The sequence below is a fragment of the Tyto alba genome, unplaced genomic scaffold (assembly GCF_018691265.1).
Source record: "Tyto alba isolate M040663 unplaced genomic scaffold, T.alba_DEE_v4.0 Super-Scaffold_1000006, whole genome shotgun sequence".
Taxonomy (NCBI): domain Eukaryota; kingdom Metazoa; phylum Chordata; class Aves; order Strigiformes; family Tytonidae; genus Tyto; species Tyto alba.
Genome location: NW_024881272.1, coordinates 4,160,697 through 4,188,595, shown reverse-complemented (window position 1 = coordinate 4,188,595; position 27,899 = coordinate 4,160,697). Strand labels below are relative to the sequence as shown.

The window sequence follows — 27,899 nt, the reverse complement described above, 5'->3', positions numbered from 1 at the left end:
ATTCCACACCACGTGCCTGTACATGGCCTGCATTTGAACTAGTGCCAACTTGTGAAGGTCAACGTAAGTTAACTTTGAGCTAACTCACTGGCATCAAAAGGGCCAGTGCTTTACCTACAGGTTTACTTGTTTGCTTCTTTAGGTAAATTCTGTGTCCAAGCCAGAGATGGAAGTTCTCCATATTATAAAAGACCTTCATTCCTCTCTTGACATTACAAATACATTTGATACCAAATAATATTCGATCAATCATGTTTCTTGAATATTTATATAAAAGAACCCAGCCACAAAATAAATATGGTGTGAAATGAATCAGAATTGTTTTCTTAATAGTAATTACATGAGACAATCCCTTAAACTGCACTCCTTGTTCCAGGAACTTTATAGTATGATTAAATTTAATAAAGACAGATCTACTGTAAGTACAATTTTGAAGACATCTCTACCCAAATGGATGACATTTCTCCTCCGTTCCCTCCTCCAGAAGTCCCACTATTATTGTTCCCTTCCACATGATACATTAAGCTAAGAAAATATGCCACACAGTTTAATAAAAAGATTAAAACCCCCACCTTCTAATCAATGACTTACCTTTAAGAGAGCCAAGGCTACATGGAAGATTATGTTCATACCCTGAAAATGAGAAGAAAAAAGACTTCAATTAGTCTCAGCACACAAAGCTCTCTTCCCCATTACTTAGCATCATGTAGCATCGTAACTAGATGCTGCAAATCTCTAGGGAATGCTTCCCTTTTCCCTGCTACACTTCAAAGTTCATCATTAAAGCCCCAAGGCAGTTTCCAAACTCCCGGCTGGTGAAGATGACAGCTCTTCGGAGCTTTTGGAATCTCACTGTTCAATTTGTCAGGTGCGATGGAAGTGACAGAATATCGCTCTGTCGTTTTGGTACCTGTCAATGCTGGTTTTCACGAACAGTGCAGAATATTGTAACAAGCAGGGCATCAAGAAAATGTAATAAATGTTCTAGTTGATTGGATTTTTGCCAAGCAACTGAGCTGAGCTGTGATTAATCGTGTAGAATCTTGCATGCTCAAACTGTAAAAAAACCCCAGAATGACACAAAAAAGACCTCGCAAGTACACAGCACACCTTTTTTGCTATTAGCCGAAAGCTAAAATTGTTTCAAAGGTAAGCAAACTAATGTCTGTATCAAGTAGTTGCTTTCTGGTTTGCAAAAGCTGGAAAATAAAAGTGTACAGAAATCTATTCAGTGAGAAATACAATGACAATGTCCAATTATTTAAAAATAAAAGAAAATAAAAATCATTCCACTGACTGACTACGGAGGGCTGAAAAAGGCTACAGTTTCCACTTAGGTTGTATACAAAAATAAGAAAAACCACTCCTCTGCTTTTGTTCAGCACCTTTTTATTTTGACAATCAAGAGCTTGAGATGTTCCCCGGGGGAAGTGGAGCACGTACCCTGACTGAGGCTCCTTTGGGGCAGCCTAACTGAAACCACTCTTGGGGTCCCACTGGAAAACCAGCCAGGGGGGGCAGCTCAGGCCAGCGGACACAAGACGCCAGCCCTGCTGGCAGTGCACACACTGCCTCTGCTGATGGAAGAGACTCTCCTGCCTGTAGCCTACATATCTCGATTATTCAAGATTATAAATAGCTTTGTGTTCATCCAAATATGAAAAACACCATATGCAATTCGCATTTGCTGGACTATGTTCTTTGTGTTCAGACTGTTTTCCTAGATTATATTTTGCAAATCTTGTTTGCTTGTTTAATGGCATGGTAAATTTTCTCTTGTAACGTCTTTCAGAGTTGATATCTAAAAACGCCTCATCAGATTTGCACACAAGAAATACTGTCACTGCAACACATATTGTTGTGGGATAACAGGACTTTTTATAAGGGAACCTTCTCCAAGAAATATCTACTTCTGCAACTGAGTATTTTTCCAAGACTCTTCCTGAAAGCCTGATACCATATTTCTACAAAAAAATCTGCAGAGACTTTTCAAAGGCATTCTTGGGAAGAAATTGTATTTTTTTGCACAGATAGTATGGTGCCTTGAAGGGATTTTACCATTAATGAGTCTTGGAAATGCTACGACATTAGACATAATGAATATTGCAACACTCTGTGAATTACTTTGCAATCTGATGCATAATCATTATGACAGGAAACTGACTTTTTCCACTAGAGGTCACAATTGTAGCAGGACTGAACCTTGCTTCATTAACAGGAAACTTCTTCCACGTAGGATAATAAATACTTTAAATACAACAAAAGTTATTTTGCTTTTTATACTTTAATTTAATAGAAAAAAATGTCTGGCTGTGAATTTCAGTTACAAGACTGATAATAATACTAGAGCACCAGCAGCAGTAAATTAAATTCATAGTACTCTCCGTTTTATTCCAAATATCAATCTGAAGTCAACAACCCATTCCACACAGTCATGACATTAACAACTTTTATTTCCTACCAGAGAGGACTCGGTATGAATATACAAGCTATAAATGAGAGTCATAACTACAAGCCATTCCAAACACTGTGATTTCTTTTTAATTAACTGGTTGATCTGATTTTGTTATTTTATGACTAGGACTGTTACTTGTGCAGTTGTAGGGATTACTGAACAATAAGCGTTCTGTGTATTTTCTGGCACTACCAAAAAAAAAATAAAAAGAAAAACAAATCAGTTTTCATTTATCTTCTAAATTTTTTTTTTTTTTTTTTTTTTTGACCTGCCTGAAACTCACATTGTTTCTGAATTCAAACTAATCAAACTCTGTCCTGGTACTCCTTTTTATATGATCCCTCTTCACACGGATAGCAAATGCAGCAGAAAGAGGTTTCCTCCTGCTTTGAGGATCCCCAGCTCTTTTTCCAGCCCCACAGGGCCGGGGGCAGCTCACAGACTCCCTCACGTTACTTGAGATAACCCGTTCAACGCACAAGCACCCTAAAATCAGAACGCCAAAAGGACTTCAAACCTTCATACGCAGCTGTCCTCAGTGGCACTCCACTACTCCTGGCAACAGAAAACAACAAGCACCTTCCTCTTTCCTCAAAGGGAGAGCTAACTCCCAACCCAACGCAGTATTTTCAACCTGAGGCATCAACTGCTGCAGTTTCGTGCTGACCGACTTGGACTTGCTGGACCTGAGGGACTAATACACCCCTCGAGTGACTCGGGGGTGGCATCTGGCAACCTACAGCAAGGCTTCTACTCACGTCTGGAGGTACAGCAAGACGCTTTAGATTTCAAATGCGATGTCTTACCCACCCATTTTAACAACACATTTATAACCACTGATCTACATACTTGTGTTATTTTTTTCCTAATGCATGCAAGACTATTCTGACATAGCCAAGTTTAATGATTATGAAAAAGAAGGCGCAGCTCATTTTTCCACAGTCTTATTTAAAATCCTACTTCATTTACCACACACTGATTTATAAGATTCAGCTTAAACTTCTCCATCTATTTTAGAAGAAGGACCAAAAATACCAGTGTGCACCAGACATATAAATCATTGATAGCAATATCCCTCCAGCAATCTTATAATGGAAACATGAAAGTACATACAAATCATCCACAGGAGGGAAGAGAAGGAAGCCCATATTAAATAAGCTTTGGATAATTGCTTTTTAAAACCAAAGGTCATATGTTTAACTAGGCATTTGGAAATAAATGCTTTAATATCATGCAGATCTCAATATTTAAAAAATTTGCAAATGTGAAAGTTGTTCATAATTACCTAAACACTTGTGGGTTTTAATATACAACAGTCAAAACTAAAGATATACACTATTACCAAACACGAACTGTTACAAGGTCACAGGAATGGTTAGGGGGCTTATCATCATGTTATATCACTCCTCAATTATGCGGCCACTCTCTTGTTTTTCAACCCGAGACGCTTTGTTGCTAGTGAGTAAATGAAGGAGGAGTAGGCAGCCTGCACAGCTCGAAGACATGAAGCCCACAGGCAAGGATCCCAGAAATGAGGCATGTGGATATCCTCCTCCAGGGAGCTTTTAACTAGCCTTTTGCAGAAGGCCAACAGTTTCTATGACAGCCTGGCTTATCTGCCCAGTTAAGCATCTGCACAGTATCTTCTTTTTTCCCAACAGGTGTTATTTAAGAACCCTCTTAAGCTTGTGTAGAGGCACAGAGCATTTTAACAGATCTCATTAAGCTCAGGAGTTTTAGAGAAGGAACTAGCTCACTTCAAAGCAGACAACTCTTGACTATTCTGCAGTCGAGATGGTAAGATAAGGAGTAGGAAAGGAAAAATTTTAGAGTTTGTGCTATCATACAGTCTCTGTATGGCTCCTGCTGACTGCCATGCTGACTGTTTATGGGACAGGACTTAAGAAGAAAGAGCACAGTTCTACAGAAGAGCCCTTCATACCCACTGGGATGACAGTGCTGGGATGCACACTCACCATCTGGTAGGTCACCATTTAACTCATTATGATTGCCCTTCATGGAAGCATCCTTTTATTTGAATTATATGTCAGAAGACCTTAATTTCTGACAGAGATTGTAGGTAACATTCTCATGGGCAAAACAGTGAAACTATAGCTCATGACTGTAAAAATGAAACACTTCAACTGGAAATGGCACATGTGCACTGAAATTAAGGCTGGCTTAAAATACATGGCAATTCTTATTACATTAACTCTCTTCTAGTGAGAAATTTTCACAGTCCCTTAATCTGCTCTGAGGCCAAGATTCCTTCTGCAGATGGAAGAACTCTTTGAGGAGTCCTCACTTTGAGTACCTCCGCAGTTTGAAATACAATGACTTTCGAAAAGGCCTGAAAAAAACATTGGGAACAAAGAACAAACAGAGAACGGTAACGATCTGATTTTGTAGGATCCAGTTTGTACTCAGCGAGATCTCTGTGACAGAGAGGATGCTCATGACTTCCTTTAGAGGGAGGAGGCATATCTATCTGTTTGACCCAGAAAATCGATCCAGAATCCAGAAAAAAGGGAGTTCGGGGGGCAGCAAACCAGCACTTTCTAGTGGCAAAGCTCAACAGCATAGCATGGAGCTGGCAGAAGAGTTGGCCAAACAATTTAATCATGTAGTATCTGGACAACTTCAGAATTTATCTCCTGTTTTAAAGCTTTTCTTTAATGATAGAAGCCTTGGCAGAAGGTAGGCTACATTAAATACTAGTATCTCTCCCTCTCCAACCCACACCACCTGACAGACCTTCCTCTGGTTATAAGGCAATGCCCTCTGTATCATTTTCACAAATAAAAGTAAGTTAAACCCTTCAAAAATATATGGAAAATTCATTTAATATTAGTGTCCTTATCTGTGGTTTTGCTGCTAGATATGCATGACGTGTAGGAGGACACGGTGAAGATATTGAGACAATACTCTCTAAAGCTCAGCACCGGGTAAAGAAAATAGAAGTGAAGGTCAACCGAGCACCTCCTTAAGGTCTGAGAAGTCTCAAGCATCACATGTCATGCCATCAGGAGAACCAGTTAACCTGTTCCAGCTTTCTAATAACTGAATTTTCCTTTTTAAAAAGAGAGATTAGCTATTCAACTGAAGTTAATTTGACATTGTTTTGTAATTCAAAAGTGTTTCATAATTATGTGTTCAGCTGCACACTCTTTCAAAGGAGCCACAGAGGGTAACTGGGGTTACAAACTCTAAAGGAGAACTAAAATCCTATTTATGTTTTGGACTGCTTCCAGTAAAATATTTGTTTGGCAACTCTAATATGTTGAGAGTTCACAATAAACTTCAGAAATGTCACAAATGTATTTATTTCGCTGACAACATAAATATATGGTCTGAAGCTCAAATTTCTTTTTTTGTTAAGTAAGGCAGACTTGAAGCACACTCTGCAAAGATATGCACATTAATTAATGTCTCCTACTCACATATAGTTTATATGGCTTGTACATTTATTCTAGTTCAATGACAAGACAAGTAAGGAAAAGAAAGGTTAACTCGTATTCAAACAAGGCACAATATAAAATAGCAAGCTTTGTGTAAGCAACAGATACAGCTTTCTTAACAAACAGTTATATTAGAGAGACAAAAATAAAAAAGAAACTGCACAGAGATCTTACTGCTAACAATGAGGCATAGTCAACCTCTCAGACTGGGTTTCCCCCAGTGACTCCATATACATTGCCTACTACAATAACTCACAACAGGAAATGCTGTAACACAAGAAAGAAGAAAAGAAAATAGGGAAATCTCCATCCTAATACTATGATGCTGTGAATAATACATAAACCCAATTAAAACCAGTTGACTGAATTATTAGATAAGCAGGTACCATTGAGATGGTGAAAATGGCACCATGGGATTCAGTATTTACTGTGCCACTTTTCTGTATTTTGCAGCATGAAAAAGGCACATGATAAATACTACCAGGCAACCATGAACCTGTATTAGTATGATTTTGCATGTAATTTTGTTTGGTTGCTTGCTTTTAACAGAAATTAATAGGATTTAGGAGTGCCAGTAAATGTTTACATGTTTTGGGTGATTTTCATGTAATCTGCTGCTGAGATGTTGCTATGGCTGAATGAAGGTAAAGAGTGCTATGAGATTAACACTTTTTTCTCTCCAGCTTCTGTGACTGTTTTCAAAGAAGAAAAAATTATAGCCAGAGAATTTTAAGTCATTCCCACATCTCTCATGGCTCCGTGACACTGGGTATTTCTGCAGTGGCACGTTCTGAACTCACAGGCAGGTGGTTACGGGCTGGCAGCGTGCTTTCCCCATTGGCTTGACCGTGCCATACACTAACACTACTTTTCTGGTTTTCAGAGGTTTACATTAGAGGGGTTTTGGACATTCCTTTCTCTCGTTCCAAACCTGATTAATATGGGGACAAAGAAATGGACCTGAATCCACACTGAGCATCCAGAGCCTTATCACACACATACAGCCAGGACAGAAAAAGAGGCCTCATATCTCTGTAGATAAGAGAAGTCCTCCAGCTCTCATATGGAAATGGGGAATGGTTGTCAGACACTGCTCAGAAGGAGCAGGAATCATCCAGACCACAATTTTCTCGAGACAAGATGAGGGGTTCAGAACATCTCTTCTTGAGAGAGCTGTGCCTCCTTCTGCCTCTACACTGTGGTCACGTAACATGAAGGAAAACGCATGCCTATGTCAAATCAATGTCCTGCTTCCCTGCGCTCCGTCCAGTCTCCTTCCCTGTATTAATTCTTCACCTTCTCCCTTCCTCTGTCACCACACAGTCCTGGCTCCTGCCTCTCTGCACCTCGACATTAATTTTCCCCTTCCACCCATCACTCGAATGCAAAGCTCACGCTTTGATTTTACGTACTTAGATAATTCAGTACGGCCTCAGATTTCAAGCACGAAGTAATGGGAATCGTTTTGGCACAGACAGACTGCACTACCCTCTTTTTTAAAAACAGTCCCCAAATTAGCTTAAGTTTTCTGGATTTGTTCACAGAATATCTCTCACCCATTTGTGATACTTTCCTTCAGTTATTTTGGAAGCGTTTTTTGAGGACTGCCAAGACTGCTTAGAATATGCTGCTATTCAAATACAGCAGATGGCACTGGTGTTAAGTAAGCATTATGGAAATTTACTGTATTCCTAGAAAAATCAACCAAGTGAACATCAACTAGTAAGTGGCTAAAATATTTCGGCAGCAATGGGGAAAGTAATTCAGAGACATACTGTGACACTGGCATTAGATGCCTCTTCCCTCTGAGGCACAAACTAGGTCATCCTCATCTCTGGTAATTTTTCACCTGTATCTTGCAACAGTTTCTGAAACAGAAGCAACCTAAACTTTTTAGGACCACAATATTTATCAACATCACCAAAAAGATGTTGATGAACCTTCTGTTCACATAAGTTATTTCGAATTGCAGATTGTTGTGCGACTGTTTTCTTTTTGCTCATGCTGAGCATTTATCACCAGCCTCATTATTTTGGGGATAAACAAGCTGCAGCTATGAATAGAAGATACATAAATTATGGATGCTCACAGGAACAGCTGGACTACATAGTGTAAAGAGTTATGTTAAACCCTGTGACTCTCCAAGAACCTCTTAGATGTATTCTATTAAAATACTTTTCTCCTCAGTCCAAGCTTGAATTAGTATAAATTCTGTGTAGCTTTAGAAGTTAATAGAACGTTTCGTGTTTCCCCGTCCCTGTGGCAATACAGAACACAGTATTACATACCTCCAATATTTCTGTTGTTGATTAAAATTTTATATCCAAGCACCTATTACTTCTTCTGACCTTCTTTCTGAGAATAACTTAAATTTATCATTATAATCAGAATGTTTTAAATACACACACACAAAAGCTTTAAAGAGTTCCTCATGCATGAAATGCACAATCAAATACTACATAATTTTTAATTTCTTTTTAATTTCTGTTCTAGTACAGAAAACACCCCATGGTGGAATACAGCTGTAGTTATCAGATAAACTGATGCTAAAATTACTTTTAGCATGGATTTAAATAACTCGTCTAAATACATAAAAGCAAAACATCCAGGACCAGAAAACCTGAGATAACTCCATTGCAAACCTCAAGTTTTTGCATCAAAAAAGATTTTAATAGTTCAACAGCTGTTTGAATGTAGCAATCCAGCATTACCATTGGACATGTACATTCAAATTCTAGTCTTCCATCTAGTCTGAGAGACAACCCATTCTCTTTCTTCTTAAATTAATTAAAAGCTAGATATAGCAGTCTCAGAAAGAAATTTTTCCCAGTCTCTTTACATGAAACAGCAGTGGCTGATAAAGGCTTGAGAAAGGAGACTGCATTATGCCTGCTAGAGAGCTAAGAGCAACAGACAGGAAGAAGGACATAGTCTAAATGCCAAAGACTAATCGCCTCTATTCATAAGAAGGAAAACACACACACCCCCACACCCCCAGCCTTTTCCAACTCGCATGTATGACACTGACTTTACTTTTGTAAATAGTACTGAAATAATGCAGGCAGTTTCAGCACAGATCTATACCTACTTAAAATTTAAGTTTAGCTTTTAATATACTTTTACTAAAAGAAATTTTATTTCTACCAAGTCCAGTCTGCTGTATTGTAAGATTTATTAAAGCATTCGTAACGAATAGTTAACAAATGCACTGCAACGTGTCAACAACAGGTAATTCCAAAAAGTTCCATTTTTCTTCCCCTATAGATCTACAGAAGATAAAAACTGTACACAACCTTTTATTTAATTCACATTTCATCTGAGTGCAGATTTATAGAGGAAGTGGGCTTGTTCCTGATACAATTCCTGAGGAAGTTTAATAAATTAAAATGTTAATCTGTTCTTTCTCAACTCTGTTGAAGGCATCACAGAAGTATCTGACAGTGACAGATACAAAATAGCAGGCTATTATGGTATCTACTCCTCAGTTAGTACTAACACGCAGAGACAACTGGTCTCATTGTCTGAGTAATACCATACGGCATAGTGTTTCCTGGCACATCCATTCTTCAGCAAGACACACATAAGACAGAAATCAAATCTTCAGCATCAATAGTTACCATTCTTCTGAGATTTTAATTATTTCATTATGAAGCAGTGCTCCCAGGAACCACATCTACACAAAATGGCGCTACATCTTTACTATCTAAGTGCTCGTTTATCAGCACCAAGTCATTCACATTTTAGAAGATTTCTAAAAAAGATCCATCGGCCTTCATTATCACAGATAGTTTCTCAAAACTGATTATAAAAGTTTTTTTATACAAAGTTCTGAAAGCAATAGTTGATAAATAAAGGCCAAGGAATTACAGCATCTAGCTTTCAGTTCCCACTTCTTCCACTGTGCTGCTGTGTGGTCCTGCAAAAGGTAGTTTCACTTTGTTATTAGAAAACATTAAATTATTTCATATTAAAAATTGATAGATAATCAGTTGTACACCTTTCTATTCAGTCTTGATCACAGAATGGCACCTTAGTAGTCAAACTATCAATTTTTGTAACAAGACTATGTAATTACTGACACTAAAATAAACAAATATCTGTACCAGACCAGAAAAGGCAGCATGTAGTAGTGTTTTTTATATACTCCTTAAACGGAGAGAAGCACAGTCCTTAAGTATTTTATATTCCCAAGAATTGCACAGAATTGCACACAAAACCAGCCAGATTGTCTTAAAACAGAGGTTACCAAGAACGTCTCAAAATTCTAGGTTAATAATGGAACTGATGGTGTCAGCTCTGAACCTCCTTTAGTTTTGGCAGTATTGTATATTTCACAATCGGTTAAAGTATTTTCGTTTTTAAGCAGAAAAAAATAATGAAAATATTAAAAATGCTTATAAATTGTCTGCCAACTGGTTTGGGTTTGTTTCTCTTCTAATACCTAATTAATGTCGCTTATTTAGTGCTTTAAAAACACAGATTTTCATTTTAAATCGAACATTTTAAAATGCAGAATAAAGTTAAATGTCACCTCTTTGATATCCTATAGCATAACCCAGGTGCAGTTACACTGGGGACAGCTCTCTAAGCAACATGCACTTTACCTAGATGAGTCGCTATTTCTGAGCATGACTTTAAATAAATAACTCAAAATGGAACAAAAAGAAACAGCAAAACAGAGCAGGTTCACGAAGTGTTCAATAACATAATGTCATATTGATAGATAAGACTGACAAGTCCAAATACAACTCTGAATTTCATCAACAAAGTTGTTATTCAATGCAAACAGAAATAGCAAAAAGGGAAGAGACAAATGAAACAGTTGAAACAGGCAGCTAAAAGGAACATTGCAGAGGGATCTTCAGCTGATGCTGACGTTAAAATTTATCAATGTAGCCAGGCTCAGGAACAGGCAGTTTGCTGTAACCACGTGAAAACTTTCAACTGGATCAATAGGTCTCTGTTTATTATTACAAGCAGTCAAGCCTTATATAGGTACCATGGCACTGTGGAATACCAGCCTGCAAGCTCAAAATTCTCTTCAAGCTTCTGTTGTAGGCAAGACAAAGAATTCCAAAATACTTATTTTCTAGATAAGGATGGGTGATAGATTCTGTCCCAGAGTTATTGAGTCAGTATTCCAAGGCCACTGGAAATTTCGGTAATTTGGGGGTTGAATCCCATCCTCAACAGCCTGGGAAGAACTTTTTTAAAAAAAAAAGTCCTAGGAAGACAACAGGATGAAAGAATTCAACGACAGAGAGGCCATGGCAAGTCCCAAATTCATATGAATTTAAATAAAATTGTTCCTTCTATCAAGTCATATTTAATATGAGAATGATGGAAAGACCTTGACTGTAATGGCACTCACTTTGATGAGACTTTAAAAATCTCCCCATAAAACTTAATTCCCATCATAAAATTAGCGACCTTTTCATAAGATACGTTCCTGCCCAGGAGGTCCACTCCCCAGCTTGTGCTACTGTTCCACCGTGCAAGCAAGGGAAGGAAATGTGCCTCCCTGGCTAGCTGTGGAACTACAGCATTTCCAACAGGTAGTTTTTCTCTCTGGATTGAAAGTTAAAGAATATCTGTGAGGACCAATTTCACTCTTCCAGCAACCGTCAAAAACTAAAAAAAAAACCCACACCCCATACAAAAACTCTTGGTCAATGCAAATTGTTCATCCATAATTCGAGTATTTTCATGGGGACCAAAGAAGCTCCCTTGGAATGACTAGCTGGCAGCACCCATTCAGCAACAGTTTTAACAGTTTTTCTTCCCCTAATATTTTTCTTTCATGAAAGAGTTGCATAGAATGTAAACATTTTGTCAGCAACAGACAGGACAGGGATGTGGAGAAAGCAAAGTCAGGAAGGAAGTTGAAGGCTATTTAAAATTCATCTGTATCTATGACAAATTAATGAGAAGGCTGGAAGCTTGTTTTTAAAAACACAAGTCAGTTCACTTCAAAGGTTTCTTGATTTTTTGAGTTGTTTTTTTTTTTCAAAAGAGTATGTTCCACTTTTAGCAGCTGCAACTGTTTTTTCTCCTTCCAGTTGCTGGAATTACAGGCCTGCTGTTTGTTCAGAGATAAAGTAAAGAACAATTTAATGCAGACAAAAATTATTTTTGACCGCTCCGTTACTCTTTCTGGAGGCTGACTGGACAGACAGCTTCACAGTATGATTTCAGTCCTCCATTAAGAAATGGTTTCTTCCTTATTCTGTCTATGACCATGTGCCTTCAGATCTTACTTTCCTCCTATGATGAGGGCCAACTAGATTTTTAGTTCAATATGATTTTAGTCTACACTCTTCCCACAAATTCTCAGAAGTGCCTGTTACTTTAGACTGGTGGACCCACGAATCTTAGGAGCAGTTTTCTGATTGTCTACACTGTTGCCTCAATATGTTGTCTACACACTGTCCCACTGCTTCTCAAGATGTCTGTATTTATCTTCTCACTTGAAATCAATTTTCTTACAATTTCTGGTTTATTTTTAGCTGTCAGTAAAAGAGGCTCCTTTAGCTTTACATGATTACCCTCCACAAATGCTAACAAGTGTCCCTTTTGCTAGCAGACTCTAGTGTTGCACGCTCTCCTTGGATTCTTTCACCACCTTTCCCAGAGTAATTCCTTCAGCCATGCTGATATAAACACTGCCAGATGTGAGATGAATGCAAATTTTTTAAGAGTTGGGTTTTTTTCTCATTCTAAATATTAAATCTATATTCACCATGACTAAAAGACTTCTTCAGCATATTTTATCATCAAACTTGATAAAATAAAAAGTGCAGGAGCTTCAGACAGGATGTAACTATGGTGCTATCACAATAATCACCACTATGAAATTATGTGCTGTACTTCTTCACAAGCAATCTCTTAAATGGTCACCTCTGAATGAAGCTCTACATAAAGATCACAATGAAGCAATGAATTAAACTGACAAAGAATGATCAAATCCACACCAGAAGCTCATTCTGAAAATTAACTCACTAACAGTTCAAAAGTGATCAAGGGATTGTGTTCGCCTACTGCACAACCAAGGAGGAAGACAGGGAGCAGCTAAACGAGCAACCTTTCTGCTTCTTCTATTTGCTTACTTAAAATAATCAAGACATTGTGAAAGAAATAAAGCTCAGATATTTCAATGTATATGTGAAATCACCTCACCATTACTACCTCTTGCACTCACTTGGATACCTGGCAGTATTAACTTTCCTCTTTTTGATAACTGAGCCCCACTATTCAGAAGAAGCAATACTCTTCAGGAAGAAAATACTGAGTTAGAAGTGGTGGACACTATTTGTTTAACAATGAATGCTACCAAGGCATGTGCAGCAAAGCCTGAAAATTTGCAAGTAAAATATTTCACAATAAAAATTAACAGAGTGAACTACAGCCACCTGCATTGCATACTCATGAAGCCGTTTGCATTTAAAATTCTCAATTATTTTATTTATTCATATTTTTTTATGTTAGTGACCCATTTAAATTGGAGAGGAAATCAGTGGCAGTTTCAAAAACAAGCTTAATCCCACGGATGCCCTGACTTCCTGGTGACAAAAGGAAGTACTAGTATTTCACCAAAATAAACATTCCAGACTATCAATCTATTCTGTCTGTTTTTTTAGAGGAAGAGCAGATATATCTATAATACAGAAACATATCATTTTTTATCTGGTGTAATGCGTTCCTTAGTTGGAACAGGAGGGTAAAAAACAAAAGGAAAGAGCTTCATTCAGTTGTGCTGTTTGGCAGTTCTCACTATTTAATATCAGGCCATCAAAGCAACATGCAGTACCCTTACTGTCTGCGGGCACTCAGACAACTTGGAGAGCTTTCCCTCTAAAAGCCTGCTAGGCTTTTACTACTAGGTATCTTCAAGAAATTAGAATTCCTAACTTTGAATAAATTATTTAACAAATTAAATGAAGAACAGATGTGTGCATCAGATATTCTTAATTAGATCCCTTAGCAAAGAATGAGGCAATCCACAATTATAATTTTAAAACCAAACTAGCATTTCACTGAACATCTTCTTTTCAATATAACCATGGTTTCTACATAATTTAGTTACACACATTTTGAAATTAAACAGTAAATGACTCCAACAAAACGAAACAAAAAAAGATTTGTGGAGGAAGGGCTTTCTGATTCTGTTTTTTTTTTTTACCTCACAAAGTAGTAAGTCAATGATGTGGAAGACCATGCAGAGCGGAAACTTGGCAGTAAAAAGAGTGAGGAACCACTGGGATGCATACATATGAGCTTCCAAATTGAGGTCTGAGAAATGGCTGTACAAGTCTGGTAACTGCTCCTAGAATAAAGGGAAAAATAAATGCTTAAGTATTACTCATTAATTCGAGTTCTTCATGTACACTGCCAGCAAGTACCAGGTTGCTAAACACTGAAAAAACACAACAAAGTAAAATCCTGGCTTCTTTTGAGCAATGGAAATGTTGTTTCTTCATAAATTTCAGTGCCCATGGTTACAGTTTTTACTAAGATATCCACTGTGGATTCTATCACGGTATCAAATAATGTACTGAGATTATACTGAGAAACTACAAAATCTTCAGCAGTCTAAAGGCAGAGTGGTGTGAAATCTATGTCATGCATAGGGTATATTTTTAAGTTATTCCTTTGCTGTGTCTTGCTATAACTGCTTCTGCTATTGGATACTAGAACAAGGAGATCACCTTGCAGAGTTTGAAATCAAAGCCCACAACTCCATCAGACATTTTCTTTAACTAGGACCATACACAAGCAACACAAAATAAGCACTGATAATCCTAGGGTACACTGATGATATATTCATACTCAGTTAAGAAAGTAAAAATTTTTGTTAACATATGTAAATATTGAGAAGACCACATGCTGAAGTATCAAATTAATTAGTATGTAATTCTACTACATCAAGCAGGAAGAACGCACAATTTGACATCTGAAGAAAAAGGATCATTAAATTAACAGTGGTCTGTTTTGTTTGATTTTACTGTATCTCAGAGAGGTATATATAGTCATGTGTGATAACTGACTCCAGCAGTTATCTTTCACTATGCTAACAGAAGCACAGGTCAAAGCTTAATGAACTGTTAGTAACTCCTTAATAGTCAGAGAAACAATGTGTAAAACTTGCAGCCATTTATTTATCTTCGATTGCTCTGACTATGAAATAACTCCATCTGAAAAAAGAGCAACATATTGAAAACACAGTAAAAGCTACAAAATGATTCATATTTCATAAACATCAGGATGTCCTGATTTGCCTGACCTCTTAACCACCAACATAATTCCTAGAAAGTAGGACACTGATCATGGCAGTCCAAAAGATACTCTGGCCTTAATAGAACAGAGACATTCCCTCTAAGCAACACCATGAAATAGGGAAGAGAGAGAGTAAGCAAACAGAGAGAGGAATAAAAACAGATACCTACTCTCCTTGGATACAAAGATTAGCAGCAAGATTGCAATATGAAAGACAAAAGAAACTACAAATAAATCTGACTCATGATGTTTGGATCCAGATATTAAACTTCCCTGCTCTGGTTCTACCCCACCTCTAAAAGGAGAGGGGTTTTATTATCCAAAGCAAAGCATTAATTTCTTCTTTCACGCCAGTATTTCCATTTATGAAAGTAGAAGAATTTGTTACCCTGGCCCCACCTGCATTAACTTCTCGAGCTGGAAAAATTTGCAATGGAGATCTTCAAAGTTATTTCTGTAGAGGTCCCTCAAGCCATAGTCATACATTATTTTCACAAATACACAGAATGCCTGCTCCTCCGGCATCTGTTTGGAAAAATACACAAACATAATTTTAAAAACTGAACTGAGGCTGAAAATGCATTACACAAATACACACCCTTATGCATGATCAATTCAGAACCACGGATATGTTACAATTTTCAAAAAAGCACACTGAATGTAGAATTAAGCAACTAAAATCTCAAGGGGACTAGTCTCCTTGATGAGCACCTTGATTTGGTTCTGTAAGACATTCTTTGAAGAAAATGTGGGATCATATCATAGGTTCATGTAACTATACACACCTACAGCAGCACAACTGTCAGCAGTATTATATCTGCCAAACAGATATGAGAACAAGCAGTATACAAGCCTCATCTACAGAACAACAATTTTTAAGAAAGGGAGAGAGACAAAAAGAGAGAGAGAGGAAGAAAGTAGGAGAGGAAGAAAGTAGGAGAGGAAGAAAGAAGGAGAGGACAAAAGAAGGAGAGGAAGAAAAAAGGAGAGGAAGAAAGAAGGACAGGAAGAAAGAAGGAGAGGAAGAAAAAAGGAGAGGAAGAAAAAAGGAGAGGAAGAAAGAAAGAGAAAAACTGATAGTGATTTCTAATGAGAGAGACTTGGTTAAAAGGGAAAAACCCAGGAGAACTAAGGTATAGCCAACACTTAGTGAATATAATGCTTAATCTACTTTCATCCAAACCCCAGGACATCAAAATCTCTAAAGACAGGTTTCCATGATGAATAAGGAAATTACAAATTTTGCCTTCAGGACCTACTTCTGAGCTCAGGAGAGCTGATCCCATCTATTAGCATCATGATTTTTTCAGAAGCCCTATCTCCATAATTCCTATTTCATTTTGCCAAAAGTTCTCATCCAACTCAGTTTTAGAAGGTGGTACTAGAAGACAAGCTATGTGAGCCACTCTAAAGTTACATCTGTTGGCTTCAGCCCATGAACGTTGAATTTGTGGGAAGCCCCATGTCATGAAACCTCCACTGATAAGACATCTCCCCCACTGCCCCCATGCCTTCAGATAACACAATAATAAGACAGGCACAAGCAGAGTCACTGCAGACCCCCAACCAGGTTTTCAATCACATTAAAAACAACATTTCTTTTGTAGGCACCACGTTGTAGCAAATGAAAACAATTATTGAGTATCAAGAATGACAACTTTTGACCTTTTAGTATATTCACTCATTCAGCCTCTTGCCAACCCCTTATCAAATATCAGGAACAAATAAAAGCTCAGTATTTTCTTCAATGAGAATTTTAGTCTCTTGATATTTACCTCCAGGGTTTCATCTTTTATGTTCAGCCTATGATTATGGCCTGTCTCCAGGGCCATGGGCAGACACCTCCATTTTCATTTTCAGACATCATAAATGAAAGCAACTAGTTAGTATAAAGAACGGCCAGATCAGCTGCTAGCTACCTGTCCAGGCTAGATTCACCTAGGACAAGCTCTTAGGAAACAAAAAGCTCTTTATCACAATTTTATCTGGATGGAATGATCCCCTCTGACAGTGGAAAAAAGCTGCAGACAAAGTAAAGGGAAGAAATAGTTTTATCCTGACCAAAAGGCTTGAATCTGCTCTATAATAAGATGAATGTAAATTTCAGGTTTTTTGGTAGAGTAACAATTATTTCTAATAAACTGACAGATGCTCATGCACAAGCACACCTACCTTGCATGCAATCAGACACACGTGCATTGACAGTCATTCCTCCCCCGAGACAGGGAGAGGGAGCAGGAAGAGAGGTAAGTACTAGGCCAAAGTCATTTACAGGCAGAGGCCACAGAGTCCTCACTCTCCGTGGATAGAGGTTCTCCAATATTACCAACCCCAAGAATTCAAACTTATAAATCAGGTTTTCATTTCTTATTTACTTTAAGCAAAACATATAATTTTGGCATTTCCATTTTGATTTTCAGCATTTAGATATTTGCCTCTTATCATCTTTTCGTTGGAATCACAAAAGCCAGAAATTTGCCATTCTTTAAAATACATAGCAATGACTCTGAAAAGTTGACAACGACAAGAAAAAAAAAAAAAAAGTGAAATACTGTGAGACTTACAGTAAAATGATTAGAGTTGGCAACACTGTCCCCCTGTGATTAGAAGTTACCTGCTCGCCTTTGATGGGAATTTCATCAAAGCAGCAAAACCACAAAAATCCAGGATGGAGGTTCAGGCTACCCAACCATCCCTGAAAGATACCTACACTGAAGAGAAAGGATATCCTGTCCCAGAAAAAAAAAAGGGAAGGGAACGGGTCTAGAAATCCATGCAAAGACAGAAGAGTTAGAAAGGGTCTTGCAAGCATTCACAACATTGGTTGAAGAATTTGAGAAAAACAAGAGCTGGAGGACATCCTGGGAAGCTCCCAACTTACATGAGCTCATTGAGACAGCTTCCCTTCCCCCCTTTCTCTGATTATTTCAGTTTAATATCCTATTATGAAAGCAAATGTTATAAAGGGCATATTAAAATTAGTGTAATTGCCATTTAGTATTCCCTGTGTACAGGGCAATTTCTTCTAACTCCAGAAACACTAAAACCAGAGGTGATTCTCTATAGTAATGACAGCACACAACTCAGTGAGAGAAGCTGAAGTATTAGTCAAATGTTAAGAATGTGACACCCACTCATTTCTAAACAACTCTGGTATTGAAAATGGCTTATTCTTCCAGTGGAACTTAAAAATCCTTCTTTGGGCAAAAATTTAATTGCAAAATAACTGTTAGATAAGCTAATTTGCAGTATATGTGGGATTGTAACATGTGACTAATTCAGGTTTACCCTTAAAGAATCTACAGCTTCTCTGTAACACTGTCACTGTGTATCATGCTCCTTAAGTCTTCAAGGAGTCATAGATCTCACTAGGAATTACAACTTAAATTAATCCGAAGTTGAGTTCCAGGTGCCTTAGGAAGCGTACGTGTAACATATATACCACCAACAGCTGACTCAAAATCACAGTCTGAAATGTAGTTCGACCGTGATTAATAATTTATTAATTAAAGACTGACAGAAAAAGGAGGCAAGAGCCTGTTGTTGGGGGTTTGGGTGGTTTGTTCAGATATTCTTTACAATATCCACACTACTTGAATATGCTGCTTTTCCACTGATAGATCAAAGACAAAGCATCTTGCAAATATAAAAAATGCATATTTATCTATCTCTATAAATACACACATGTATATATAGGAAGCAACAGATCAAACTTTGTACAGTTTTTGGCTACAGGCTAAAATATCAAGGTTAAAATTCAGCCTTCATTCAAAAGATATTATAAAATGTCCCTAGGAGAAAAAAATCTCACTGAAAATTAATGAGACTGCTTGCTCTGGTTAGCTACTCTGAGAATATCTCCCAAAGTTAAATTCCCCATAAACACAAAGGGAGTTCACCTACGTGACAACTAAATGACAAGAAAATATTAACATGTAACAAACCAGTTTCAGCTTTTGTCACAGAAGTACTCAACGATTTAATGGATTTCCCCTAGATAAAGGAAATCCACATTCATAAAGATAGAAGCCATTAGTCACTATTTGCCAAAAAGCAACAAGAGGAAAATGAATACAGACAAATAAACAACAGTAAATATCTGTCAAATAGCATGTTACAGTACTACTGATTTTAAAGCTGCTTTGGTTTCAAATATCAAAGCTTTCATTTTGCAATTAACTCACATGAAGTAGAAGCACAGCTGCAAGGAAAGACTGTCCCTGGCAATAGCCAATGTCTTCATCATAGACAGAGTATGCCTAGAAAAAATAAAAGTCAACATAAATGCACACAGGCATTATCAAAATGCATTATAATCAATGAAGCTATTCAGAATATGTAATACTTTGCAGGCTAAAATAATAAAGGGAGTGAAATTGTGACCATTCTTGCACAGGCTTTCATGGCACTTAAGAAAACATCTACAGGTCACTCTCAGTTTTCCACAGATGCTGTATTTTTTCGAACAGCATGAAAAGAGTTGGATGCAATTTCCTTCATCTAAATCAAGGATAATTCTGCTGAGATCAGTAATGATATAGCTTTAATGATATAATAAATATGATATAAAAACCAGGTTAGTTTTTGTTGTGGGGAGAGTACTTGCTTGGTTTTGGAAAAGCAGGTTCCGACATCATGAAAGTATAGGACCTGAGGTTGGTTGTTAGAAAACTACCAAGAACTACTCTAGCCTGAAAATTTCATCAGAAACAGTTTTTTCATGTCCTTGTTATGCTGAAGAATGAGCAAGACTCATTTTCCTATGGTATGACTGACATAGTACTTTTTTTCTTACTCTTAAAAAAACAAAATTAAAATAACTAACCTTTCCTTCCCCCTTACTTTTCCAAGACAAGAAGACAGATACTGTTTTTAAAGAGATGTCAGAGGATGTTAAGATTTTGAAGACACTTGAGAAAGTATAAGCAGCAGCAGGATTGACATTGGAGAGAGAGCTATCCTGAGAGAATAAGGAAGGTACTAAGGTTACAGCCAGGCAAAACAAAAGCACAAGGTCAGAGCAACGGGGAGGAACAAGCCACGTGAATCAGAAAACCCGCCTTGCCCCCACACCGCCTCCAAGACTGTTTACAGATGAGAACCTCCCGAACTGGAACACCGTGCTTATCTTTTTTTAAGTCTTGAATGAGATCAAGATTGCTGATTCACTGAACGGAAGCAGGGAGAGACTGAATCAACCATGTCAGGTACGCGGGGGAACCAGACCCACCTGCATCGACCGCCCAGCACCGCAAAGGCGGCTAAGCTGCCTCTGCAAAAGGTAAGAAGAACTGGGACTCACGAAGAGATATGTCTCCTTTCCAGCCAACAGTATTAACATAAGTGCAAATACTTTCTGCCAGAGATGTTGAAATGAAGGTCAAACCATATTGGAAGCCTTTCAACCACCTTTCCTTTTTCATTCTGATGGGCAAAAACTAAGACCGAAATATTTATAAGGAACTCTTTAAAGAGTCCGGAAGAGATTTCTGTAAAGAATATAACCTGAGTTATATTCTTTACAGGTCATTGTTTATAAACAATTCATCCATCCATTTCCTAATACATTTGTAGCTTTGTGAAAAACTGAACTGTGACTTACAGCTCTTTGCCGTTTCTCTATATTGCTTACCATTTTGTTGAAGTACATTAGAGGGGATTAGTTAGAATCTGAGGGAAAATAATCCCAATCCATTGCTCAGTTTCACTGGTCAAGCAGATACAAGAAGACAACTCACGTAAGTTATTGAAAAAAATGAAATGAACCATTACAATCTGTCTTCTAGTTTAAATCAGCTCTAGCCACAAAAGTAAAACATAAAAAATAACTCTAGAAGTGTACAACAGCAGATACAAAACTCTGAATTGAAAATAAAAAAAGGACGCTTTCTTGGAAAGATATAATTTACAGTTACTCTTTAGCTACTAAGCACTGAATGAACAAAAATTGCTTGCAACACTTAAATTAATATTGTGTATGACTAATAAGAACCATCCACTGGTTAATCATCATCATAATGAGTCTTTATCTAATTGTTCCCAAAATCTAGCACTTTATGGATGCCTAATATTTTATGTCTGTAGCTTTCCTAAGAGATGTATTATTTCTGCTTCTGAAAGGCCAGCTCCACTTAGGAACAGATATCCAGAATTAAAAATATTAAATTTTATTTATGATTTCTTCAAACTATATAGCAACACCTTTACTTTAAAAAAAAAAAAAATCCAGGCTGAAAAATTAATAGCAAGTTATCAATGCATGGGCATGTTGTGAGAACCATTATTAGCGCAATAATTTGCAGAAAACAGCCATAAATTAATCCAAACACGTTTTAAAATAACTATTGTGAAACCAACACACTGGAACAAACAAACTGCCTCCAAAACTGAAATACATTAACAAGTAAAGAAAGTTATCAGAAATAAAAAGATATGCTTTTGAGATTGTGAAACAAGTCGAAACTACGTCAAAAGAGAGAAAATCGGGAGGCTGCAAAAAAATCCTTACTCTGTATGTTAAATACAAAAAAATATGAAGGAAGATCAAGAAACGTTCTCACAATCAACTTCCTAAACAAGTTAAAACTAGTAATAAATCTGTTTAAAACACTTTCAGAGCAAAAATGCAAAGCCTTTATACTTGGAAAATATATGGTCAAGGTAGAAAAGTTGTATTTAAACTATAGCAAAAAAACATGTGAACTTTCCTTGTGTCTGCTTTATTACAGAAGAATCGCAGGGGTTGTCATCCTGCTGGAACCATTTCTAACATGGGATGTGTTGAAGGATCTGTCTCCAACTGAGTATCAGAAAAGATTATAAATTAAAAGGAACAAAAATAATAAAAGAGGTATTAAGAACAGACAATATTCACCCAAAAATGGGGGGGGGGAAGTAAACTGGCAAACCATTACTTGGCTGATTAAATCAGAAGAATAGATGACAAATTTGAAATGTTTGTAAGAAGAAGTGATCCACAGAAATACAAATCTGTAAGTACTGGGTAATTTGATTAAAAAAAAAATTTCAAATTAATTAGTGGACACAGCTATATGATATATAAGAGAAAAACATCTGAGGATCCCAATAAAAGGATGTCATCATTACCAAATCCTTGAAGCAACCAACAAATATGAAAAAAAAAAAAATTAACTACTTGATCTGCTTGCTTTTTGAAATTCCTTTCCACTAGGTCCTTCCCCAAAATATGATCTTCACAAGCAGCTGCTATCAGATACCAACTTCAGTCCTGCATGAGAATTAGATCAAACTGAGAAAGATTCTGCTGTTATGTCAAAGCACCATAATCCTGGTAACTGAAGATTTATTTTTTAATGAAGTCTCCAAAATCTACGTGATTTCACTGTATTTGCCCAAAGCAGAGACGTTTTTGAAGTTTTATGCTTATTACATTTCCAAGTAATAATTTTTTTGGTTTAAATAACCTACGGGTCTTGATATTGCTGAAATACGATGTAATCAAGCAAAACAGCCTCAAAAATATTGATGCTACCTACAGATACCACTATAATAGATCTAAGATTAATTATTTAAGATTTATCCTTTTAAAGGACTGAGGAGCATTAATTTTGTCTTTGCATGTGAAATATGAAAACAGCAAAATCCCAAATCCCCTATTGCCATTGCAGTCATTGTAACTTTGTGATTTCAAGAGAACGGGTTTTTCCCATGACACTCTGTGACAATGTTGTAGACTTCTTTAGAGTTATTAAAGTTATTATTTGCTTAAGCTCTTGGGGAATGTCCCATCACAATACTCCAGTTAACTGAGATTTTAAATATTCTCTGTCTCATAAATGGGACTTAATGAAGATTCTGACTTGAAGCCTACTTTTATCCATTTTAACTAAATGAAGATCTCATAGAATTAAAACATCTTTTAAATAGTTATCTGTCTTCTGAAGAGAAGAACTGCTATGCAGTTATTAGTACGTCATTAGAAAGTGAATACCTTGGAAGTAACAGAGTCTCCTCAAATAAAGTTAATTGTAGAGAACCCATGTCGGGAAAGTGACTGAAGAATCTAGAGATGGACAGAAATTCTTCTCTAAAAGAATCAATGGAGGAAAATCTCCCAAGATCAGAATCTTCTGTAGACAGAAAAATTTCAAATAAGTACCACTTAAAAGATTAATGTAAAGGTTGTTGATTTGAATTTAAAATCTCAGATTTGGGACTTCTGCAACTACTGTGTATGAGCAGTTTTTAAAAAAGGAAGAGCAGAGAGTCCTCAAATTCTGGAATGAAATGTTTTTCATCATTTTTGCATCCTCATAAGCATAAAAATGATTGCTTATACTTGCTGAAGGTTCAAATGTACTTAAACCAACAAAATGAAAAACAGTATCTAGCAAATATCAGCTTAAAATCACATTGCCAATTCTCCTTTACCATAGTAACTCAATGACATTAGAAACCAGACATTACAATTACATTAGAAACTACAGAGAGCTCATGAAATGTATTTCTCTAGTGTCTGCCTCATACAAAGGTCTTACATTTCCAGAGCTTTCCTTCCCCCTCCACACACTTCACGGCAATGCAGAGGGAAAGGTATGAGCAGAGGCTCTACAGATCTCCATCTCTCATCTGCAATAACGATATCTCTCTTGTCAGTAATAATGTTTCCTGGCACAGGAAACACTCACTTCTCTGAAAAAGCAACAGGCACACTGGCACAGTGCTTGTTAACAGCCATACGAGATATCCAGCACCTGTGTCCCAGGAAAAAGGAAAATGTAACAGGAACTGAATGCAAGTTTTTTGGGGGAGAACGACACGCCCAATTTCCTCTCATTAAAATGATAGAAATTATCTAGGGAATCCAGTCAGTGTCTGATACAGACACAGCTCTGCACTGAAGTCCCTTTCAGTGGAGTTAAAAGACACGGTATCTGCAAAAGAGTCTGTCTCAAGAAAACACACATCCATACTTCGGACGCAGACTTCTCACACAACAAGGTATTTTATGATGTGCTTGGCTGCTGAATAATTGTAGTGATAGCATAATCTGAAACTCCATACCTAAATTTATTATAAAGCTAACAGTCTGAAAGTAATAATATTCCTGACTGCAGAATTTAGGGTGTATTGCATTATACAAGGAATTTCTGTGTTAACTGAAAACTGTACTTTTAGAAGTTAATTAATGATTTATTGGGTATTAGGAAGAGGCACGTGTTATGTTATACAATATGCATTCTTCAGAGCTGTAAGGGCTGAGAGAACGAAGAAATCTTCACATTTATCCAGGCAGGCCTCTGAACGTACTAAAGCCTTTACTCTCTTTCCAGCATTCAAGATTCACAATCCTGACCTTTTCTCTAGTACAGGCTCAGCAGAAACCCCATATGCAAGAACAGTACTCCTGCTTCCTTGCTGAGCACAGATGCACAGAGAAGGAACCTTATTAATATGTAAATGGAAGAAGACAAGATAACATTTAAAATCCTTTGCATGAAACAAGACAACAATATTTACTAAAATTGCTCTTCAACCCAGAAGCAAAGAAAATAAACAACTAAAAATAGGTGAAAAATAATTCTTAACTAATTCTGTTTATGCTCCTATGTTTATTCTAAAATCGGCAAATAGACTCCTATCGGAAAGAGAGAGATTTGCTCTCTGAGAAATAATTAAAGTGGACAAATACTGAAAACTCCCATTTGTAAATCTGAGGAGATACTAAGGATTGAAAAATGTGGAAGAATACGTGCATGCTGAGAAGAGGTGATCACCTGAAAAGAGATGCTGCAATGAAATGGAAATGAAAATATAAAAAAGGATGAAAGTTAGACAATCAGCTTACAGGACAGCACTGAGCAGCAGCTCTGCCATGCTGAAGGGTGAGCCAAAGAGTAATCCATCATTCACAGCTTATCACGGCATAGAAGCTACTGGTCACAGAAGAGCAACTCAAAGACATTTTCACATTTCAATTATACAGCAAAGAGAGCCAAAGAAACCATATTGGAGCCCATTCAGTATTAGCTTTGCTAGAAAAGCAGTTTATTATTCCCTCTGCTAATGTGGGTACCAACAAACAGGCATTGGAACGATGACTAAAACAGAGCGTTTTGTTTCACAGTAAACCAGCTATCACACCGATCCTGTGTATACAACCTTCACGCAAGTATGACTGGGGTTAAGAAAAAAAATACAAATTTGATCAAGTAAGGAGGTAAGTATTTAGTAACAAAATATGTCATGATACAAATGATTCATATCCTTCCATAATGCCTTTGTTTACTGGAAAACACTAACACCAACGCCGAATCTCTAAAAGTAATTCAACCATTTGCAGAAAAACAGGTAAGGGTTGTGCCTACTTTTCCAGTTTGCCCAGTAAGAACGCTCACCTAGCTAACCTGGCTGATTTCCCTGCAACGTGCTCCTTTCCCTCTATTAAAGTCACAGTGGTTGGTTCTCAAATAGGAGTTACTTTAATCAGGAAATTAGAGAAAACACATCTCACGTTAAATGCTGCACTGCATACACTCCAAACAGTTGAGAGGACTATTTCTGCCAAGTGCTTTGATTCCCTGGAGCATCGAGCTGTTAACTACATATGCACGCGTGGAAGTAGGTCGAGAGTACTATTCTGTTATGCATTGTAACGCAGAGAATGAGCTCTTCAAATAGAGCTAGAATTCACATAGTATTTAAACAGAAAGTGTGCAAGAAACAGAACTATTTTCCCAAAGATGTTTGCTCTGTGCAAATCTAGCTTATGCGATGTCCTCAAGTGAAATCTCCAATCTAGAATCTGGAACTCTTTTCATTCCTTATCACCATTGTCAGCCTTAAAGTTTATTTTTAGATACTTTGTCACATAAATGTTCTGTAACTGAAAAAGTTTCCATCTTTCCTGATTTCCTACTGTTCTGAAGAAGAGATTAAGAGACGGAACTAAAACTGACAGACCCGTTAACATGAGGCAGTGAGCTTTTAATGGTTTTCCTTTTTATCTGACAGCTCAGATCATCTCTCATTTCAGTGGGGAATGAAGAAAATGCTCTCCAGCTTTTTACCCTCCCACTTGAGGACAGACCTTTTCTAGCCTTATTCAATAATCCCACTCTTCAAATATCTTGCTTTCATATTAGAAGAAGGGCATGAGTGCACAGCACCTCTGTTAAAAGTTATTCTAGTGATATAAAGCAGCCACAACATTACTTTCAAGAGATTATTAAGTTTTTTCCCCAATGGAGTGACAAGTTTATAAGCAAATTAATTAGCTTTTAACAATATTTCTCTAAAACTTATCATATCAATCATAAACTCAAGGTCTAGTCAGACCCAGCCACAGACAGGTCATCTGTAGAACAGAGCCCCGGCCATTTAAGAAAACAGTGCAAGGATGAAGGAAAAGTTGCTGCCTAGAAATCTACACAGCAGTTGTGTCTGATCTCAATACTGGCAAGTAGGTAGAAACTGTCAAGTATAAAATCAGTAAATTTATGAATAATTCAATGTTGAAGATTGGATATAGTTGTTCTACCAGGAAGCAATGCTTCCCAAATCCTCCTCTGAACCAATGACAACATACAAAAATGAGGCAGTCAATAGAATCTCCTAGGATTTTTAGAAAACCTTCAACAAGATCCCTTCCCACAGTCTTTTCAGGGAACTGAGCTACCATAGAAGGTCCTCTTAGGCACTCAAATAATTGATTAAAGGAGAGAAAGCAAAAGGTAGGAATAAACAGGCAGCTCTCACCCACAAAATGAAGGTAAGGTCACTCACAGAACCTTACAGAAAGACGTGCTAGGGCTCATGCTGTTGAAAAGATTCACAAATCATACAGAACACATAAAAATAGCACAGTAACAAAGACTGCTGATGAGACAAAGCTGTTTGGAGCAGTAAATTGAAATCTGGCTGCAAAGATACTACGCGGAACGTGTTCATGTCAAGAGAAAGCGGCAAAGGTCATTCAGCTGTAGATAAATACAAAATGCTTCAGAAGCAAAGCCGTCCTCAACTTGATGTTCACACCGACAGGCCTCTGATCGAGATCCTGCAAGAAAAGGGGTCCAACATCTGCAGCAATTTTCTCTGCAGAAGCAGTAGAGGCCCTGAGAGCAGGGAAGGCTCCCAGCTTTGGAAGACGAGTAGAATTCTTCACTTTTGCTACAGAAAACCCGAGAAGGTCTGAGATCTCTGCCTCTGTGAAGCTGCCCGCTAGACAGGTAATTCCTCCAAATCACTTCTAGTTCAGACAGATCCATTCTTTTATCTCCTCTTTATTAAACAAAATAGACTGAGATACTCATTCCTGAAAAAGAGTTTTCCTTTCCAAATTCTATTCCCAAATCCTTTCAACATCCGCATGGATCTCTTATAGATTCTTTCCAATGTAGAAGAAGTTGTCTTTAATTCTGGACACAGAAATGAAAAGCATCTGCAGCAGCTGTAAAATACTGGTGCCATTCTATTCCTACACAAGATTAATCTATCTACACATTCTTTAACACCTCATTATTTACCATTCCCTTTTTCTCTGTGTCATCAAGGTATCTTTATCAGAAATTATTCTTCCGTTTTCGTTTACGTGACTAACCAGAGTACGTTGAATGAACAAGTGATTTTTCATGACACCTTGCTTGATATACATTTATTCAGTGCTGATGTTCAGTAACTTGCTAGCTAGCCAGTTTTAATTCTTTAATGTGTATCTTGCTCATGTTCTA

The 27,899-nt window shown here is 37.2% G+C and overlaps 1 protein-coding gene across 7 annotated transcripts in view; it reads right to left on the bottom strand.

Moving 5' to 3' along the window:
• Positions 1 to 27,899, bottom strand: part of RABGAP1L (RAB GTPase activating protein 1 like) — a 255,020-nt gene that overhangs the window by 86,342 nt on the left and 140,779 nt on the right. For all 7 annotated transcript variants that reach the window (XM_042786402.1, XM_042786400.1, XM_042786398.1 and 4 more), the window contains 4 exons: positions 19,371 to 19,445; positions 15,586 to 15,711; positions 14,093 to 14,236; positions 592 to 633 (listed from right to left, as the gene is read on the bottom strand). In XM_042786402.1, the coding sequence (XP_042642336.1) occupies positions 592 to 633; positions 14,093 to 14,236; positions 15,586 to 15,711; positions 19,371 to 19,445 (387 nt within the window). The remainder of the gene's footprint in view (positions 1 to 591; positions 634 to 14,092; positions 14,237 to 15,585; positions 15,712 to 19,370; positions 19,446 to 27,899) is intronic.